The sequence below is a fragment of the Salmo trutta genome, chromosome 2 (genome assembly GCF_901001165.1).
Source record: "Salmo trutta chromosome 2, fSalTru1.1, whole genome shotgun sequence".
Taxonomy (NCBI): Eukaryota; Metazoa; Chordata; class Actinopteri; order Salmoniformes; family Salmonidae; genus Salmo; species Salmo trutta.
Genome location: NC_042958.1, coordinates 21,062,892 through 21,084,212, shown reverse-complemented (window position 1 = coordinate 21,084,212; position 21,321 = coordinate 21,062,892). Strand labels below are relative to the sequence as shown.

The 21,321-nt window shown below is 42.7% G+C and overlaps 1 protein-coding gene across 1 annotated transcript in view; it reads left to right on the top strand.

Annotated features, from left to right (window-relative positions):
- Positions 1 to 115: 115 nt before the first annotated feature.
- The window catches only part of abca4a (ATP-binding cassette, sub-family A (ABC1), member 4a), a 61,315-nt gene continuing 40,109 nt past the window's right edge, over positions 116 to 21,321 (top strand). Inside the window, exons 1-11 of the mRNA XM_029698123.1 lie at positions 116 to 291; positions 2,027 to 2,138; positions 3,011 to 3,104; positions 3,367 to 3,508; positions 3,909 to 4,048; positions 5,259 to 5,386; positions 6,116 to 6,313; positions 10,052 to 10,141; positions 12,342 to 12,594; positions 13,080 to 13,219; positions 17,334 to 17,450. Of these exons, the coding sequence (XP_029553983.1) occupies positions 2,073 to 2,138; positions 3,011 to 3,104; positions 3,367 to 3,508; positions 3,909 to 4,048; positions 5,259 to 5,386; positions 6,116 to 6,313; positions 10,052 to 10,141; positions 12,342 to 12,594; positions 13,080 to 13,219; positions 17,334 to 17,450 (1,368 nt within the window). The 5' untranslated portion in view covers positions 116 to 291; positions 2,027 to 2,072. The remainder of the gene's footprint in view (positions 292 to 2,026; positions 2,139 to 3,010; positions 3,105 to 3,366; positions 3,509 to 3,908; positions 4,049 to 5,258; positions 5,387 to 6,115; positions 6,314 to 10,051; positions 10,142 to 12,341; positions 12,595 to 13,079; positions 13,220 to 17,333; positions 17,451 to 21,321) is intronic.

Sequence of the window (21,321 nt, the reverse complement as noted above, 5' to 3'; positions counted from 1 at the left end):
TGTAGACCCTATTTTTTTCCCCCATAACCTTCAATAAAATGATCCCTCTCTTTCTCGGGTGGTTGTCAGGTCATTCAGGTCTCTGTGGAAATGGATGAGCGGTGTTAGCAGGCTCTGAGGCATTGAGAAAGAAGATTAAATCAATCAGATTAACTATTCGCTGGGTCTGTAGTTACTAAAGGAACTGCGTGGTTAGGTGTTAGCACCAGACATGGGACATACAACGCAACGTCCTGGGTTGCTTTATACTCACTACTAGATGGTACTCCACGGTTCTATTCTTCTTCTGAAGTAAGTGGTCTTTCACGTTCTTCAGGTGTCCTATGTAGTTGTGTTACTAGTCTGTTCATTCACGTGTAATAGCTATGCTTGCTAGGACAGCCTATGTTGTGGTTGTAGGCTACACTGTTGCAAAATCTGTATGCTCCTGGGAATTCTTAAAGCAACCAAATCCTATCATCAACATCTCAACCTTGTTGCTAACAGCATGCAAAAAATGTTTATTTAACAAACACATCTGGTATAAAAGTCCTCTTGATACAACACCAGTTAAGGATTTTACATTGTGCATAACATATTGCAATGTAACTACTACTGGCGGCAGGTAACGTTAACTTAGCAATTAAGAGCGTTGCCCAACGCATAACCGAAAGATCGCTGGTTAGAATCCCTGAGCCAACTAGGTGAAAGATCTACCGATTTGCCCTTGAGTAAGGCACTTAACCCTAATTGCTCCTGTAAATCGCTCTGGATTTTTAGAGCGTCTGCTAAATGACTAAAATGTAAATGTAAAATATACTAGTAGTACTACCATTAAATGTAACTACTAGTAGTACTACCAGGAAATGTACCTACTAGTAGTACTACCAGTAAATGTAACTACTAGTAGTACTACCAGGAAATGTACCTACTAGTAGTACTACCAGTAAATGTAACTACTAGTAGTGCTACCAGTAAATGTAACTACTAGTAGTGCTTCCAGTAAATGTAACTACTAGTAGTGCTACCAGTAAATGTAACTACTAGTAGTACTACCAGCAAATGTAACTACTAGTAGTGCTACCAGTAAATGTAACTACTAGTAGTACTACCAGTAAATGTAACTACTAGTACTACCAGTAACTATAGTTTTAAGTGACAGAATGCATCCTTTAATTGCAGTCTTCCTGTGCTTTTCTGGGTTCCCCTGAGGCCTTAGAGATGGAGTTGTCAATCAATCTGTACATGTGCCATACATCATAGTGAGGTTATTGACCCTAAAAAGCAGCTTTGATTACTGCACCTGTGGCAGCACATACTCACACTAATTGAGTTATGCACTGTGCTTACAATAGTAGCAGTACTCTGACACTGTAACGGTATCATTTTCATTCAGCCTAACCAGCAGGATGTTTACTAGATCAGACTATGTACAATTTATTTATTTGCGATATCTGGCAACTAGAGGTTGACAGAACAGCACCATTAATCAATCAGATTTTCAAAAGACTGAATTGTTATATTATTACAGTAATCCATTCTGCAAGCAGTCAGTCCACTGGGAGTAGTGGCCATTATGTGTGTGTTATTATGTCATCACATGACATAAACAGCTCAGCCAATGAGAGTTGTTCTTCCCTCCCTATTGTTATATACTGATTGGCATGACCTAGAAAAGTGCTTTGCCCTTCCCACCCTCGATCCCCATGTGATACACTTGTCTACTTCAATCAGTATCAAAACACTCTGGAACTAGGAGTAGCCCAGCATGCTTCTCAGCGCATGGAAGGATTACTTCCTGTTCTGTGGTCCTAGAATCATATGAAACTGGAACTGTTCTATCTGTATGATATTCAGTGAGAAACAGATTGTTTAAGGATTTGGAAATGTGTTAATTATGTCAGCGTTGTGAGGTGGTTGGGAGGTGGATGAGGTATGGTTGGGAGGTGGATGAGCTATGATTGTGAGGTGGTTGTGTGATGGTCGTTTGGTGGTTGTGGCATGGTTGTGAGGTGGTTGTATGATGGCTGTGTGTGGTTGTTTCCAGGTCTGTGCCCTGGTGGTGACCCCTACGAGGGGTGAAGAGGAGGATCATGGGTACGGGCAGTCAAGTCCGATTGCTGCTGTGGAAGAACTGGACCCTTCGCAAGAGACAGAAGGTTAAACAAACACACTTCTGATGATTGTCTTTCTCAATCTAACACATCTTTCGTTTTGAAGACATTTCCATCACCTTCTGTGAAATTATTTGCAAGCACTTGCTTTGTGTGTCACTGAATTCTAAAAGCCTTAGGGCCACCGTGCTAAAACAGAACTGAAATTTAGGATTTAAAATCTACGTATTGAGAATGCCACATTATCTAAATAGAAAATAGATCGTCTGTAAAAAAAATACATTTACAGCAAGAAATAGAACCCTTGTAATGAAACGGAAATTTAACCATTTGGAATGATTGGACAGGAATTTCTGTTATTGACTGGTTCTGGATAGCGTCTCAGACCTGTCATTGTGTTAGTAGCCTAAAGGTCGTGAGAGGACAATCACATGAGGATGATGCCTCTGAGGGCTGCTGGGTGACAGGAGGTTGTTGCACAAGTCTGGAGCCCTGCTTAGCTTAGCAGCCCGGCCTGCCGTGTTTAGATCGCTGTGTTTAGCTCAGTCCCCCATGGTCACGTCTCACATCGTGCCAACTGCATACTGTAACTAAACTAATGAAGCTTGGCGCAATTTCAACAAACACACACACACACACACACACACACACACACACACACACACACACACACAAGCCAAACGACAGGAATCAACTTTGTGTTGTGGACATTCAGATCTCTTTGTGCTTCATTAACAAACTAAAGCCAAACTCCTTCATTTATGCATACCCTCAAAACAAATGTACGCATACAAATCAACTCTCACCCAACGCTCACTTCTGCCACTCTAATACAGATAGATGTTTTTTCAGTATAATTCAAAATGAACAGCTGCCTTCCAATGTGAAGAGTATATTGTTCGTTGTTTTCCCCCCAGATGCGGTTCTTCATGGAGATTATGTGGCCAGTGGTTCTGTTCATTGGACTAGTGTGGCTGAGGACAGCTAACCCTTTATACCGTCAACATGAGTGTAAGAACATGTTATTTTGACAATGTAAACACTGGCGTTATCAACATTATAAGCAGTCTATGCACAAACAATTACAACCCTACAAACCAGCAAATGCTCAGCTCCGATGAACAACATATTTTCAATATGTTTACAAATCTTTTAAAGAGTGGAGCAAAATAATCCATTTTGTGACTAGAGTTATACCAGTCTATACGTGATGATCAGAGCTGTGTCAACTGTTCCTTGAGCAGTGCTGCCTGTCCTGTCCACTGTTGTACAGGTCACTTTCCCAACAAGGCCATGCCCTCGACTGGCATCCTTCCATGGATCCAGGGAATCTTCTGCAACGCCAACAACCCATGCTTCCAGTACGCCACCAGGGGAGAGGGCCCCGGACTCGTCTCCAACTACAACGATTCCATGTGAGCAGAGGAGCAGGGCTGTGATATCTGGTCCCAGATCTGTTGGTGCTGTCAAGCCAACACCTATTGGTCATTGTCTAGGGCTGTTTGTGATGATAGGCCAGCCAGATAGGAGAGGGTTGAGCAGCAGTACTACATACTTATGTACCATTTGATGGCAGATGAAAGGAGGGTGTTACATGTTATAATACAGTATGTTCTCACTGAAGACATTTCATCGGCACTTGGCAAGGCTCTGCACTCATGCCAATGAGGTTCAGGGTTCTTATGTCTGTGAATGGGTTGCTTGAATGAATGTGTGTACCTATCTGTGTGTGTATCTGTTTGTCTGTGTTGATGTTTATGTGTGTGTGCGTGTATGTGCGTGTGTGACCCATCCTCTGCTCTGCTCCTCATGCAGACTGGCTCGGTTCTACTTGGACACCCAGGAGCTTCTTCTGAGTGACCCAGAGTTCCTGCAGCTGGGTCGGCTCTGGAGGGAACTGTTCACCATGAGCACCTTCATGGACACCCTGCGGACCAGCCCAGAACAGATCTCAGGTCAGAGGAACTCTCATCAACTTAAAAGCTATGGTTCATAAGTACAGATCCAGGACAGGCCTGGGTTCAAATACATTTGCTTGTTATTTCAATACTAGACAACTATTTTTCTAAACTGGAAATAAAAACACTCACACAGCAATGTGCAGTCCTAACCAAATAATGTGTATTTTCTTTGTACTATGCGAGTCATTGATCATGTTTTCTACAATCATCTGGTCCAAAAGCAATCAGGGGCAATTGTTTCCCATCTTCACCAAACCAAACAAATGAACCCAACACATCCCATCTCTCCCATTCCTCTCCTCCTGCTATGCAACATGTGTAGACTGGAGGTGGGTTACATCACTTAGCTAGGCTTATAGAAAGGCATTTCCCCGTAGTGGGAACTAGGATCCTAAGCAGCAGCACTGTTTATTTTGTCAGAAAGCAATTCAAGTGTTTCCCTTCCCAACAGAACACATAAACATGGTTATATCTGGAAGCCAATGCTAACATTCCCATACTAATGATCGCTTATACATTCTCAATCTGATCTGACAACTACAAATGCTACTCCGCTGGGATAATAGCCTCTTATGATGGTACTATCTGGAAAAAAGGTGCTATCTAGAACCTTAAAGGGTATTTTGGCTGTCCCCATAGGAGAACCCTTTGAATAACCCTTTTTGGTTGCAAATAGAACACATTTGGGTTCCATGTAGAACTCTTTCTACACAGGGTTCTACATGGAACCCAAACGGGTTCTACCTGGAACCAGAAAGGGTTCTCCTATGGGAACAGCCAAAGAATCCTTTTGGAACCCTTTTTTCTAAGAGTTCAACAGTCTTATCTCTTCATTCCACAGTGAGATGGACACTTTTGTCTTCCTATACTTTTGAGACCATGTCTGGATATATCACTCTTACAGCCTCTTATTCCATTGCTCTCCGTGTCTCCTCAAAGTTTCAAAGGATAATCTGGCAGTCTTCAATGTAAAGAAATACCACTTCCATTTTCACTGAGGACCTGTCAAGTTCCATATCACTATCTTCCTGTTGATTATCATCTTGGGGGTACTTCCTTCTCTTATCTGAGGTTTTAACTATTCTTCCCTCTTCCTTTTCCTTTTCCTCTTCCCATTCCTTTCTCTCTCTCTCTCTCGCTCTCTCTCTCTTTCTTTCTTTCTCTCTCTCGCTCTCACTCTTTCTCTTTTTCTCTCACTCTCCAGGTCGAGGGCTGAAGGTAGAGGACATTCTGAAGGATGATGAGACCCTGACGTCCTTTCTCCTAAGGGATGTTCCTCTGCCAGAGTTTGTGGTCAATGAGCTGGTCAATGCCAAGATCAGGCCTGAGCAGGTCAGACTACGCCTTAGTGGACCTACTGTGTGTGTGTGTTCTGTCCCCACTTAGACAGCTGTAACACTCCATCACCCTGAGTATCCTATCTGATTATTAGCTAAGGATTTATCCAGCCAGCACATTTTCCTGGGGGCTAGCCACACTGGCTGAATTAGCCAACAGTGCTGGCTGAATCGCAACCCTGAGAAAGACAGTGTGTTTCTATGAAAGCTCAGGACAGGATCTCCATTTGAAAGCTGTGGTCAAGAGGGCTATTGGGATACTGATGTCATTACACTGGGTTGTGCTGTGTGCTTTGTCTGGTGGCCTGTGGCTCCTGCATACCTTCTCTTCCCCCAAAGGGAGCTCTTTCTTCCCCCAGTGAGCGACAACACCAGCCCTGGATCAAAGGGCTATGCAGTGGGGGGTGAATCATCACTAGGTCTTTGTTCACACAGAAAACACATACACAAAGAAAGGAATACAGAACCTAAAATTAAAGGGGACTGGCTAAAGGCTGTGTGTGTGTGTGTGTGTGTGTGTGTGTGTGTGTGTGTGTGTGTGTGTGTGTGTGTGTGTGTGTGTGTGTGTGTGTGTGTGTGTGTGTGTGTGTCCACATGCGTGCATGTATATAGGCATACTACTTCCTGAAAAAGAGGCCTTCTCTTCACCGAGGAGTTTTGCTCAATGTTACAAACTCCCTCCCTCTGTGACTTCATACTCTGACCCTTGACCTCTGCCCCTCAGTTTGTGTTTGGTGTCCCTGACCTCCACCTGAAGGACATCGCCTGCAGTCAGACCCTGCTGGAGCAGTTCATCATCTTCCCCAGCCGCAGGGGGCTGTACAGGGTTCACAGCAGCATTTGTGCCCTCACACCACAGAGACTACAGATCATAGAGGACAGGCTCTACGCCAATGTGGACTTCTTTAAACTCTTCCGTCAGGTCTGTCAATCTCAATGTGTCCCGTTCTGCCTCTTGTCTGACCTGTCTGCTATGCATCACATACTGTAGCCTTGCAAACCAAGGTCCTGGACTCTGTCTTGGATTTTGAATGAACAATTTCCATATTGTCCAAATATGGAAAAACGCACTATGGCTGCGTTTACACAGGCAGCCTAATTCTGATATTTTTTCCACTAATTGGTATTTTGACCAGTCACATCAGATCTTTTTCAGAGCTAATCTGATTGTTCAAAAGACCAATTAGTGTGAAAAAAGATCAGAATTGGGCTGCCTGTTTAAACGCAGTCTATGTATGCCTTCATCGTATATCCACATGAAGACCTCAATCTGTATTATCATACAGTAGTATTTGCGTAAATGTCTCTCTTTTGAATGGATCCTTGTGGTCTGTGGCACGGAATATCTGTCACATTTGGGACGCTGCCATCTTGTTTATTTACTTACCAACAAAGATTGGCTGCGTGGGTCACTGGGACTACTATTGGCTGTTCCAACCCTCTGCCAACACCCACAGCATGAGCTGATGGACATAAGTTGGAGAGAGTGGCACCAGTTAGGGTGAGTTGAGGAGAGTTGGCACCAGTTAGGGTGAGTTGAGGAGAGTTGGCACCAGTTGGGGGGAGTTGGCGTGAGTCATGATGGAATTGCATGGCTTAAAACAATGTGTATGTTGTAAGTCATCAGTACACATTTCCTCTAATGTTGAACTGCCTAGATACAGACCATTGAATTTCTGAAGGTGACAAATCACAACTGGCAAAATGAAACAGGAAAACCACATTCCTCCACTGTGTAATGAAACTGAAGTATAATTCATAGTGGAACTGCAGTAACATTAAAGTATCTGTACATCTATGGTTACAGTACTTCACCTAATATATACTGTACCTGTCATCTACTTCCCCTCTGCATTGGCTACATGGTTGAGATAGATTGAGGCAACATACAGTGAGTTGAATGGCCACAGACTGCTCAACTACCAGTTTCAGCAGAGTATTTCAGGTTTTGGGACATGACCTCTTTCAATAATGAGATTATAGATACCATGCCTCCCTTCCAGACTAAACCTAAGGGAGCTTTTCTATAATCACCTGTGTTTATGGTCCCATGGTCACGTCCACACACACTGTTGGCCCCAATAGGGCTGTGTGTGTGTGTATGTGTCGCTTCTTTGAAACAAGCCCATTAGATCTCACGAGATAGTGAGGAATGTCAGAGAGGAAGGACGTCTTATTTGGGAGTTGTGCGTTGCTGCCGTGCACGATTTCCTGACCTCTAGCCCATTGTGTTGTGAGCTAGTTAGAAGTTTCCCCAGCAGAAATAGTCCCTGGAAGAAACAGTTACTGGAGATACTGTAGTTCCGGATACAGAAGATGACAACAATGCACTGTTCAGCAGATTTAGTGCATTCTCTGTTCCTATGTGGGAAAGTGAATGAGTTATTATATATAAAAAATAAAAATCATGACAGAACAAGCACATGAATGACATGACATTACTTACCATCTAAATGATGAGGTAGCTTACACCCCAACCCACTTGAGACAAAATTATGACTGTGAAATGTTAAAGTGTATGGTAGTTTATCTATACATTTTTCATCACATTCATTACAGTGAATCTGTTGTTTTCTATATTAACTTTATTTTGATGCCTATGATTCTGCTATCATCCCAACAAACACACAACCACCAAACAGTGTTGTCTCAAATATACTGCTTGGTAAGCAGTGGCCATTTTACTTTTTTTTTAAACATGCCAGCAAAGCCACTACAGAACACAACACGAAACAATACATGATTTGCACTATAACGGTGACAAACGGTGCCCACAAACTGTTAGGGCCTACATAAAGTCCCAACAGCAGAGACCCAACAGCAGTCCCAACACCTTACCACTGCTACACCTGGCTTTCAGCAGAGCCTTGTCTGGCAGCGAAACAGCTCATTCAGCCTCATTTACTGCCGTTTTAAGACATTAATGAGCATACAATATTCAATGATTAGATTTCTCTAAAACAGGTTTTAGGCTACATGTGCACCCCCGTACTTCTACATCTGCATTGCTTGCTGTTTGGGGTTTTAGGCTGGATTTCTGTACAGCACTTTGTGACATCGGCTGATGTAAAAGGGCTTTATAAATACATTTGATTGATTGACCAAGTCAGAACAGTAGGCTACGTTATGAGGGAGGACAGGGACCACATTATTAGGGTGAGGCACATCATACACTTAGTATTACTTTCTTAGCTACAGTATAGTATATCTCCCTGGTATATTACATTATTTATGCAGCAGCATAGAATACATTGTGCTGTGCTCACTTGATCAGGAAGGTGGTGCGGGGGTCCTTCTTGTGGCTTCTAGAAAGAGGCCTGAAATCCTGACTTGGAATTCCGAGTTGGATGACCGTTCATAATTATTTTTCGTATTTTCTACTTTTATCCAAGCTTCTAGATGTCTTGAACTCACTGAAGTCTGAGATTCCCCAGTTCCGACTTTCCAGTTGTTTTTATCGAGGCAGAAGTCATGCTGCGTTGACAGCATGGACAATGTATTCAAACTTTTCTGGCCATTTTTCGTGATATCCAATTGGTAGTTACAATCTTGTCTCATCGCTGCAACTCCCCTACGGACTCGACGAAGGTCGAGAGCCAAGCCGCACTGCTTCTTGACACACTGCTCGCTTAACCCGGAAGCCAGACGCACCAATGTGTCGGAGGAAACACTGTCGAACTGACGACAGAAGACAACTTGCTGGCGCCCGGCCCACCACAAGGAGTTGCTAGAGCACGATGAGACAAGAACATCCCGGCCAGCCAAACCCTCTCCTAACCCGGACGACGCTGGGATAATTGTGCGCCGCCTCATGGGTCTCCCGGTCACAGCCGGCTGTGACAGCCTGAGATCGAACCCAGGGCTGCAGTGGCGCCTTGTTGAATTTGCGATTTCCAACTTTTTGTGTAGGGTTTTTGTCCAATGGCTGATAAATTGTATCTATAATTTGTCTTCATATGACAAGGATTAAAACGGATTTGTCAGTAGATTGCTGACTTGATGCATAATCATGACTGCTTGTCTAGCTTGCTACAGTAGCTAAGATTTTGAAAGTATGATGTTGACATGATCCAGTCCAATCAAAGCTACGGTAGATATAACGTGATTTGACGTAATTTTATCTGTGGCCAATGACCTTGAGCCTTCTTGGATGGGCACTTCTAATGTAAGTCTATGGAAGCACCCAAGGGGCTTGAATTTTCCAGCTCTACGCGTAGATTTTGCGGTGTCTCCATGAGTGACAGAACACTGAGCCAATCACGGTGCAACTAGAGAACACTGCCAACTCCATACGCTCTGTATTTTCCACTGGCTGCCCCCCTACCACAGAAAGCACTGAGCTAGGCTGAAACACCTGCATTTTGGAGCTGCCTTCCTTCTAGAAAGCAAATAAGAGACCATGTTTGTATCCTGCTTTATTAACTCAATGATTTATTTATTTAACATTGTTTGCAAACTGATATGTGACTCGTATTAATGGCAAAATAACATGCGAAACAGGCACCAAAAAAATTATAAAATAATATTGTATTTTGTTTGCTAAACAGGTAGGGCTGTTTCAGGCATGATCCACCTGAGGCCCTTACCTGCCCTGAATGACGCATTGCCACTTTTGGTAAGGACGTGACAGTCATTTTGACAGCTCTGTTCCTCCTTCCAGCTTCCCCGGGTGTTGGATAACCACTCCAACGGTGTCGACCTACTCTTCTGGGCCAGAGTACTCTCTGCCACCTCCGAAAAGCTGCGAGAGGTAGGCACACACACGCGTGCGCACACACACACACACACAATTCTCTCCGCCGCCTCTAAAACTACCAGAGGTCAACCATACTACCGTTAGAACCATCATCCATCCCAAAATTCACCCACCACTATATTTCTATCCCTCAGGAAATCACTGCTTCCTCCCTGCTCGGGTCATTACGCAAACACAGACAGCAGGGATATCATGAGTGCGTATGAGGAAGGCTAAATCCAGCCCTAATAACCCTTTAGTCTCAACATGGAGCCCCATTCACAGGCTGTTTCCCAAGTGACACCCTAACCCCTACTTTTGACCAGAGTCCTATGGGCAATAGTCAAAAACAATAATAATAATAAATATATTTGTAGAGCACTTATCATTTACAGACGTGAATCACAAAGCTTTTTACAGATTGGGGTGCCATTTGGGATGCAGACACAGATAAATCAACAGGCAGTCTGTCTGGACAGCTGTAAGTGAGGGTTATAGCACAGGTGAGGGCCTCAGACAAATGTTAAAGGTTGACGGGTCAGGTGGATGACCCCAGGGGAAGTGGTGATTGCAGGGAGAGGGAGGCGGGGGGAGGGCGCAAGAAGACATTCTGCAGAGGTGACATCCTGTTGGTGGGGCCGTCTGGATTCTTGTCTGCCGCCCCGGTGACAAAAGACGTGACGCCAGTCGGTCATTTTCCAAGTTCCATTTTTGTCTGGTTCCATAAACCGAACACTGTAGCTGTACAGTAGATAGCCCAGCCAGCTGAGTGGAAACTCTGCCTCAGAAATCCCACGACTCTGTTGACTAGAACAGAAACACTCCTTTTCTCTATTTCTTTTCAGTCTAGAAGTGGTGTTAGTTACAGTATGTGTCTTCCAATGTAGAAGAAACCACAAAAAATATCTTCAAAGGAGTGGAATTCAATCAATCAATCTTCTCTGACATTTTCTTTGTGGTTTTTATGTAAACATTGCTGTGCTGTATCATTGCTGTTGTCTCTATGTAAACACTGTGGTGCTGTCCCATTGCTGTGGTTTCTATGTAAGCATTGTGGTGCTGTCCCATTGCTGTGGTTTCTATGTAAACACTGTGGTCCTGTCCAATTGCTGTGGTTTCTATGTAAGCATTGTGGTGCTGTCCAATTGCTGTGGTTTCTATGTAAGCATTGTGGTGCTGTCCCATTGCTGTGGTTTCTATGTAAACACTGTGGTGCTGTCCAATTGCTGTGGTTTCTATGTAAGCATTGTGGTGCTGTCCCATTGCTGTGGTTTCTATGTAAACACTGTGGTGCTGTCCAATTGCTGTGGTTTCTATGTAAGCATTGTGGTGCTGTCCCATTGCTGTGGTTTCTATGTAAACACTGTGGTGCTGTCCCATTGCTGTGGTTTCTATGTAAACATTGTGGTGCTGTCCCATTACTGTGGTTTCTATGTAAGCACTGTGGTGCTGTCCAATTGCTGTGGTTTCTATGTAAACACTGTGGTGCTGTCCAATTGCTGTGGTTTCTATGTAAACACTGTGGTGCTGTCCCATTACTGTGGTTTCTATGTAAGCATTGTGGTGCTGTCCCATTACTGTGGTTTCTATGTAAACATTGTGGTGCTGTCCCATTACTGTGGTTTCTATGTAAGCACTGTGGTGCTGTCCCATTACTGTGGTTTCTATGTAAGCACTTAGGTGCTGTCCCATTACTGTGGTTTCTATGTAAGCACTTAGGTGCTGTCCCATTACTGTGGTTTCTATGTAAGCACTTAGGTGCTGTCCCATTTCTGTGGTTTCTATGTAAGCACTGTGGTGCTGTCCCATTACTGTGGTTTCTATGTAAGCACTGTGGTGCTGTCCCTTTACTGTGGTTTCTATGTAAACACTATGGTGCTGTCCCATTACTGTGGCTTTGTTAAGAGTGGTTGTCAGGAGCACTGTAGTACACACTCTATTTAAACACCTAACACCTCCCCTGGTTCTAATGGGCCCTCAGGGACCTACACTGGACAATCCCTTCTCCCCCCCTACAACCCACCCCTCCTCCCTTTGGAATCTCTTTAGTTTGTTGCGATTCATTTAGAGGGAAAACTTTGTTGACAAAGAACCTAATATGGCTGTACATATCCTTCTATTTGGTCACATTATATAGCCCTGTCATACATGATTCAGAGTCATCATTTTCATACGGTTTCTAAATAACAACTCCCTCCCCTACCTCACCACCCAGTTGTCAGAGAGGAACAGCTCCAAAGCGCTGGTGGAGGTGATGTCCCCCCTGCTCCAGTCCCAGGGGGGCTCTCCCCCATCTTTCAGCCAGCTGATGGGGGCTGCGTCCAGCCTGGTGTGTGGCTACATGGAGGGGGCCTTCTCTCGGGTGGCCTCCTTCAACTGGTATGAGGACAACAACTACAAGGCCTTCATGGGGATCAACGATAGCACCCGGGGAGGACAGGGACAGTACACCTACGACCACACCGCCAGTGAGTACTAATACAGTAATAAGTCACTAATATAGTAGCCAGTTTGATTTGAGTGAAGAGACAGATAGAGACAGGGACAGTACACCTACAGTCACACCGCCAGTGTGTCAGCATTCAGTCACTAATACAGTAGCTATTTTTAGTATGCGGCTGGTTGGGAACCAACAGCCCCTCTCCTCTGCCGACTACGCCAAATATAGCAGCTGATTGGGAGCAGGAAAGGCGTTGTGTTTTCTGTATAAATTCAGTCGAAATTCAGTGGTATTATGGGACAGATCGTTTTATCTCGTCTGCTTTACTTGTCTCTTGAGATCAAAAAAGGAGTGTTGCTTGACCTGAGAGTCTTTACCGTTCTCTCCTGTCTTATCCCAAAGTCTGTTCTGATCTGATGCAGGAGTTGGAGTTTAACCCCATCACAGTGTGTTATAGGTTCTCTCAATCCTCTCTAAGGTTCTCCAAATGTTCTGTACTGTCTTATTCCCCAGCTCTGTTCTGTAATGATCTGATGAAGGAGCTAGAGTCCAATCCCATCACCAGGATCATGTGGAGCTCTGTCAAGCCCATGCTGATGGGGAAGATCCTCTATGCACCCGACTCCCCAGCCGTCAGAAAGATCATCAGAAACGTAAGGGAGCTACATACAGCGAATGCAGGTGGTAGACTAGGGATGATTCACACCATATTATAGCAGAGTCTGCTGGATTTAGTCAATGAATCATTTTAGACTTGGTAAACCAGGTGAGTTAATCAGCAGACAGAAGTGTTAGAAACATGAACATCCATTGCAGATTGTTCAATAGATGGTGACAGACTTGTTAAACAGTAGTCTTGGTTCTGAACACACGGCAGTATTTAGGAATTTGGGAATCAGTGCTTGGCGCTCTGTAGAGCGTAGCTGTATAGACATGTCTGTGAGAAGCCTGTAGGGCCTAGCAGTCACGGCTGGGTGTATCACAATAGGGGCACACATCTGTATCGTCTACTACACATAGTAACCGTGACACACTCTGTTGCCTTGTATTCTCCTCCTCTTGTTATGTAAGCAGAGCCTGACACTGTGAGGGTCACACTCACACACGCGCACACACACATTGACACACAGACACACACACACACACCAGCTTCCTCTCCCCCGACCTTTAGTGCCCTCTTTGTCTTCCATTTCCCTCAGATCTGGATGTTAATTGCGTGGAAGGGAAGGGAACTACGGGTTAAGCCATCAGTCTGCTGCACATAGAAAAACATGGCCTACACTCTCCCTCATTTCACCATCCCTTCCTTCTCCAGACCTGATGACCCCCTCCTTGAACTGACCCCTTTTGAGTAGTGTAACTTGGTGGGGGGGAAAAAACGAAACGTTTTATTTCGCCCTCATTTGAACATTCTGTCGCAAGTGCCTATTAAGTGCCCAAAAAGAGCAACAGGTTTGACGACTTCATCTTAACCCAGCCATGCAGCCCCTTGTGACAGGGGGAATGGAAGTGTGTTGTGTGCAACAGGGAGGGGCAATTGAGTGCAAGCTTCACAAAAATGTTTTATTGTTAAATCATTTCTAACCTGAACCTCTATGGGTAACAGGGTTGATATGTTATGCTCAACCCGCTCAGTTTTCCACCACAAAACAACAGAAAATGGCCAAAAAGAGTAGAACCAGCTCACCTGCATGTCTCTTTTTAGAAAAATGTTTCAAAAGGAATAGGTTGACCTTAAAATGAGGGACAGGTTGGTTTTTTCTCACTAGATTCACTGGTAATGAATCACTAGTACCATTAAATAAATAATAATCTTTGGAAATGACTTTGTAGAAGCAACAAAATAACAAGGGCTTTACAGTGATGGTGAAAACTTTCCCCCACGTCACTTCTTTTAGGAAACATAGTGAGGCTATGAGCTACTGTAGCATAGCAGCATACCACTGTCTTACTGAGCGTCTTGGACTATGTCTTATCTCAGCCCTGTAATTAGTGATCATATACCTCTCTCTCTCTCTCTCTCTCTCTCTCTCCAATTTCAATTTAAGGGCTTTATTGGCATTGGAAACATATGTTTACATTGCCAACGCAAGTGAAGTAGATAATAAACAAAAGTGAAATAAACAACAAAAATGAACAGTAAACGTTACATAAGTTCCAAAAGAATAAAGACATTTCAAATGTCATGTTATGTGCAAATAGTTAAAGTACAAAAAGGGAAATAAATAAACATAAATATTGGTTGTATTTACAATGGTGTTTGTTCACTGGTCGCCCTTTTCTTGTGGCAACAGGTCACAAATCTTGCTGCTGTGATTGCACACTGTGTAATTTTGAAGTGATAATGCCTGAGAAGCTGGTGTTTGGAGGATATATTGGCACGGGTGTTGTTCGGCCCGAGACGAAGTCGATATATCCTCCAAACACCGGCTTCTTGGGCATTATCACTTTTATACAACGGGTTACCAACATATTCAAATAATGATTGACAGATGTTCATCAAAATGTTAATTTGATTAATTTATTCATACTATTTCATCCTATCACAAGATATAGTCCTGACACAAATCTATGGTTGCTACCCAAGCCGGCTGGTCATTCGTTCTATTGGTTCGGTTGCCAGAGACGCGACCCAGTCGTTCAGTCTTTTTGTTCTGTATCTATGGACGTGACCCAGTCGTTCGTTCTTCCATTCTGGCTGGCAACATTCTTATCCCTTGCTTGCCAGCTAGACAACTATGGCTAATTTACAGTCACGTCAAACAGTGCAGACAGAATAACAGTAGCTGCATTTGTTTAAGCTGTTTTCTAGTGACATTTATTTGGATACATCCATAACAATAAGCTAATGAGGCACGATTTCGCCTGGCATAGAAAATGTGTTTTCTCGTTAGGACACTGTTGTTCAGAGGAGATAACCAACAACACAGCTAACACAATCACTTCAAACTGAAGCTGGAAAGACCGCAAACTATCTGCACTTCATTTCGTTTGACCTTTTTTCAATTGACATTTCTTTGTATATATCCTTAAAAATGATGCCAGCTGATTCATGATTTTGACTGGCTGCCTGCCTCTCTCTCTCGTCCTGACTCCAGGCCCCTACACGTTCATTACTATGGGACAGTTGGAGATCGAATTTGAATATTGAAATAATGTTGCAAATGTCGGAGAGACAGACAGTAAGCTTTATACAAATCTCCGCTGTTGAAAACTAAATGTTAGTCTAAAAGAAATGTAAGATAATGTTTAAATGCTTTTTATAGTGGAGATCAAGTTTATAACTTCCCTGCCTGGACTGATGAGACAGTGGATTGCCCAGTCAGATGGAACAGGGTAAATAGGCATTTTAACGTTATAGATTTAGCCGGTGGTAACTTGTGGAATAGACACCGGCTGGAATGCGCTTTTAACCAATCAGCATTCAGGATTAGACCCACCCGTTGTATAACACCCAATAGATATGGGAGTTTATCAAATTGGGTTTGTTTTCAAATTCTTTGTGGATCTGTGTGATCTGAGGGAAATATGTGTCACTAATATGGTCATGCTTTTGGCAGGAGGTTAGGAAGTGCAGCTCAGTTTCCACCTCATTTTGTGGGCAGTGGTCACATAGCCTGTCTTCTCTTGAGAGCCAGGTCTGCCTACGGTGGCCTTTCTCAATAGCAAGGCTATGCTCACTTTGTCTGTACATAGTATTCTGCCATTGTGTACTCTCTGTTTAGGGCCAAGTATTATTTTAGTTTGCTCAGTTTTTTTGTTAATTCTTTCCAATGTGTCAAGTAATTATCTTTTTCTTTTCTCATGATTTGGTTGGGTCTAATTGTGTTGCTGTCCTGGGGCTCTGTGGGGTCTGTTTGTGTTTGTGAACAGAGCCCTAGGTAAATCTCTCTGTAGGTGATTGCTTTGTTATGGAAGGTTTGGGAATTGCTTCCTTTTTTAAAATTGTATTTATCCTTTATTTAACTAGACAAGTCAGTTAAGAACAAATTGTTATTTACAATGACGGCCTAGGAACAGTGGGTTAACTGCCTTGTTCAGGGGCAGAACGACAGATTTTTACCTTGTCAGCTTGGAGATTCAATCTAGCAACCTTTTGGTTACTGGCCCAAAGCTCTAACCACTAAGCTAACTGCCGCACCTTTTAGGTGGTTGTAGAATTGAATGGCTCTTTTCTGGATTTTGATACACTGAGGATATTTTTGCAGAATTCTGCATCCAGTCTCAATTTGGGGTTTGATCCTTCAGTCTTCTGTCTGTGGGATCCTGTGGGAACAGGGTGAATCGGTAGCCAAGCTGAATGCGTTCGGCCAATTGTCACCAACCTCATTGTCCCTCATTGTCCCTTTGTCAGCAGAGATCTGAGACACAAGAGGAAGGTGTTTAATTGGGTGTTGCTTTTCCACCCTTTTCCATGCTTTTATCACACGCATTCATGTAAATGCAACAGTCAGCCTCCCTTGGTATGTGTGTACCACAGAACATTGTAGGACAGGCTATACACACTGTAGAGTATGCTAAATCATAAGCTATATCTTTGGTTATTTTCACAGGCAATATAATGTGTGATTGGTATGCAACTAGAAATTAGAAACAGTGTGTGTGTATTCTTGTGCATGTGTAGTGTGTGTGAGTGTGTGTGTCTATGTGTTTCTGTGTGGGTTTTCAAATGTGCATATATGCATGCTGTCTGAGGGTACGTGAGTATGTGTGTGTGCTGATATGTGTGTGTGCTGATATGTGTGTGTGTGTGTGTGTCCCCTCTAGGCCAACACCACATTTGAGGAGCTGGAGAGGCTGAGGACCATGGGTCGGGCCTGGGAGGAGGTGGGCCCTCAGGTCTGGGCCTTCTTCCAGGACAGTGTTCAGGTGAAAATGATCAGGGTAAGGAAGGCTACTGTCCCATACACTCTATAAACACCAACATGGTCAATTCAAACTAGCTGAGGTTACAGTCCCATACACTCTATAAACACCAACATGGTCAATTCAAACTAGCTGAGGTTACAGTCCCATACACTCTATAAACACCAACATGGTCAATTCAAACTAGCTGAGGTTACAGTCCCATACACTCTATAAACACCAACATGGTCAAATCAAACTAGCTGAGGCTACAGTCCCATACACTCTATAAACACCAACATGGTCAATTCAAACTAACTGAGGTTACAGTCCCATACACTCTATAAACACCAACATGGTCAATTCAAACTAGCTGAGGTTACAGTCCCATACACTCTATAAACACACTCTATAAACACCAACATGGTCAATTCAAACTAACTGAGGTTACAGTCCCATACACTCTATAAACACCAACATGGTCAATTCAAACTAACTGAGGTTACAGTCCCATACACTCTATAAACACCAACATGGTCAATTCAAACTAGCTGAGGTTACAGTCCCATACACTCTATAAACACCAACATGGTCAATTCAAACTAGCTGAGGTTACAGTCCCATACACTCTATAAACACACTCTATAAACACCAACATGGTCAATTCAAACTAACTGAGGTTACAGTCCCATACACTCTATAAACACCAACATGGTCAATTCAAACTAACTGAGGTTACAGTCCCATACACTCTATAAACACCAACATGGTCAATTCAAACTAGCTGAGGTTACAGTCCCATACACTATAAACACCAACATGGTCAATTCAAACTAACTGAGGTTACACTCCCATACACTCTATAAACACACTCTATAAACACCAACATGGTCAATTCAAACTAGCTGAGGTTACAGTCCCATACACTCTATAAACACACTCTATAAACACCAACATGGTCAATTCAAACTAACTGAGGTTACAGTCCCATACACTCTATAAACACCAACATGGTCAATTCAAACTAACTGAGGTTACAGTCCCATACACTCTATAAACACCAACATGGTCAATTCAAACTAGCTGAGGTTACAGTCCCATACACTCTATAAACACACTCTATAAACACCAACATGGTCAATTCAAACTAACTGAGGTTACAGTCCCATACACTCTATAAACACACTCTATAAACACCAACATGGTCAATTCAAACTAGCTGAGGTTACAGTCCCATACACGCTATAAACACACTCTATAAACACCAACATGGTCAATTCAAACTAGCTGAGGTTACAGTCCCATACACTCTATAAACACACTCTATAAACACCAACATGGTCAATTCAAACTAACTGAGGTTACAGTCCCATACACTCTATAAACACCAACATGGTCAATTCAAACTAGCTGAGGTTACAGTCCCATACACTCTATAAACACACTCTATAAGCACCAAGATGGTCAATTCAAACTAGCTGAGGTTACAGTCCCATACACTCTATAAACACACTCTATAAACACCAACATGGTCAATTCAAACTAACTGAGGTTACAGTCCCATACACTCTATAAACACACTCTATAAACACCAACATGGTCAATTCAAACTAACTGAGGTTATAGTCCCATACACTCTATAAACACCAACATGGTCAATTCAAACTAGCTGAGGTTACAGTCCCATACACTCTATAAACACACTCTATAAACACCAACATGGTCAATTCAAACTAGCTGGGGTTACAGTCCCATACACTCTATAAACACACTCTATAAACACCAACATGGTCAATTCAAACTAACTGAGGTTACAGTCCCATACACTCTATAAACACCAACATGGTCAATTCAAACTAACTGAGGTTACAGTCCCATACACTCTATAAACACCAACATGGTCAATTCAAACTAACTGAGGTTACAGTCCCATACACTCTATAAACACACTCTATAAACACCAACATGGTCAATTCAAACTAACTGAGGTTACAGTCCCATACACTCTATAAACACCAACATGGTCAATTCAAACTAGCTGAGGTTACAGTCCCATACACTCTATAAACACACTCTATAAACACCAACATGGTCAATTCAAACTAACTGAGGTTACAGTCCCATACACTCTATAAACACACTCTATAAACACCAACATGGTCAATTCAAACTAGCTGAGGTTACAGTCCCATACACTCTATAAACACCAACATGGTCAATTCAAACTAGCTGAGGTTACAGTCCCATACACGCTATAAACACACTCTATAAACACCAACATGGTCAATTCAAACTAGCTGAGGTTACAGTCCCATACACTCTATAAACACACTCTATAAACACCAACATGGTCAATTCAAACTAACTGAGGTTACAGTCCCATACACTCTATAAACACCAACATGGTCAATTCAAACTAGCTGAGGTTACAGTCCCATACACTCTATAAACACACTCTATAAACACCAACATGGTCAATTCAAACTAACTGAGGTTACAGTCCCATACACTCTATAAACACACTCTATAAACACCAACATGGTCAATTCAAACTAGCTGAGGTTACAGTCCCATACACGCTATAAACACACTCTATAAACACCAACATGGTCAATTCAAACTAGCTGAGGTTACAGTCCCATACACTCTATAAACACACTCTATAAACACCAACATGGTCAATTCAAACTAACTGAGGTTACAGTCCCATACACTCTATAAACACCAACATGGTCAATTCAAACTAGCTGAGGTTACAGTCCCATACACTCTATAAACACACTCTATAAGCACCAAGATGGTCAATTCAAACTAGCTGAGGTTACAGTCCCATACACTCTATAAACACACTCTATAAACACCAACATGGTCAATTCAAACTAACTGAGGTTACAGTCCCATACACTCTATAAACACACTCTATAAACACCAACATGGTCAATTCAAACTAACTGAGGTTATAGTCCCATACACTCTATAAACACCAACATGGTCAATTCAAACTAGCTGAGGTTACAGTCCCATACACTCTATAAACACACTCTATAAACACCAACATGGTCAATTCAAACTAGCTGGGGTTACAGTCCCATACACTCTATAAACACACTCTATAAACACCAACATGGTCAATTCAAACTAACTGAGGTTACAGTCCCATACACTCTATAAACACCAACATGGTCAATTCAAACTAACTGAGGTTACAGTCCCATACACTCTATAAACACCAACATGGTCAATTCAAACTAACTGAGGTTACAGTCCCATACACTCTATAAACACACTCTATAAACACCAACATGGTCAATTCAAACTAACTGAGGTTACAGTCCCATACACTCTATAAACACCAACATGGTCAATTCAAACTAGCTGAGGTTACAGTCCCATACACTCTATAAACACACTCTATAAACACCAACATGGTCAATTCAAACTAACTGAGGTTACAGTCCCATACACTCTATAAACACACTCTATAAACACCAACATGGTCAATTCAAACTAGCTGAGGTTACAGTCCCATACACTCTATAAACACCAACATGGTCAATTCAAACTAGCTGAGGTTACAGTCCCATACACGCTATAAACACACTCTATAAACACCAACATGGTCAATTCAAACTAGCTGAGGTTACAGTCCCATACACTCTATAAACACACTCTATAAACACCAACATGGTCAATTCAAACTAACTGAGGTTACAGTCCCATACACTCTATAAACACCAACATGGTCAATTCAAACTAGCTGAGGTTACAGTCCCATACACTCTATAAACACACTCTATAAGCACCAAGATGGTCAATTCAAACTAGCTGAGGTTACAGTCCCATACACTCTATAAACACACTCTATAAACACCAACATGGTCAATTCAAACTAACTGAGGTTACAGTCCCA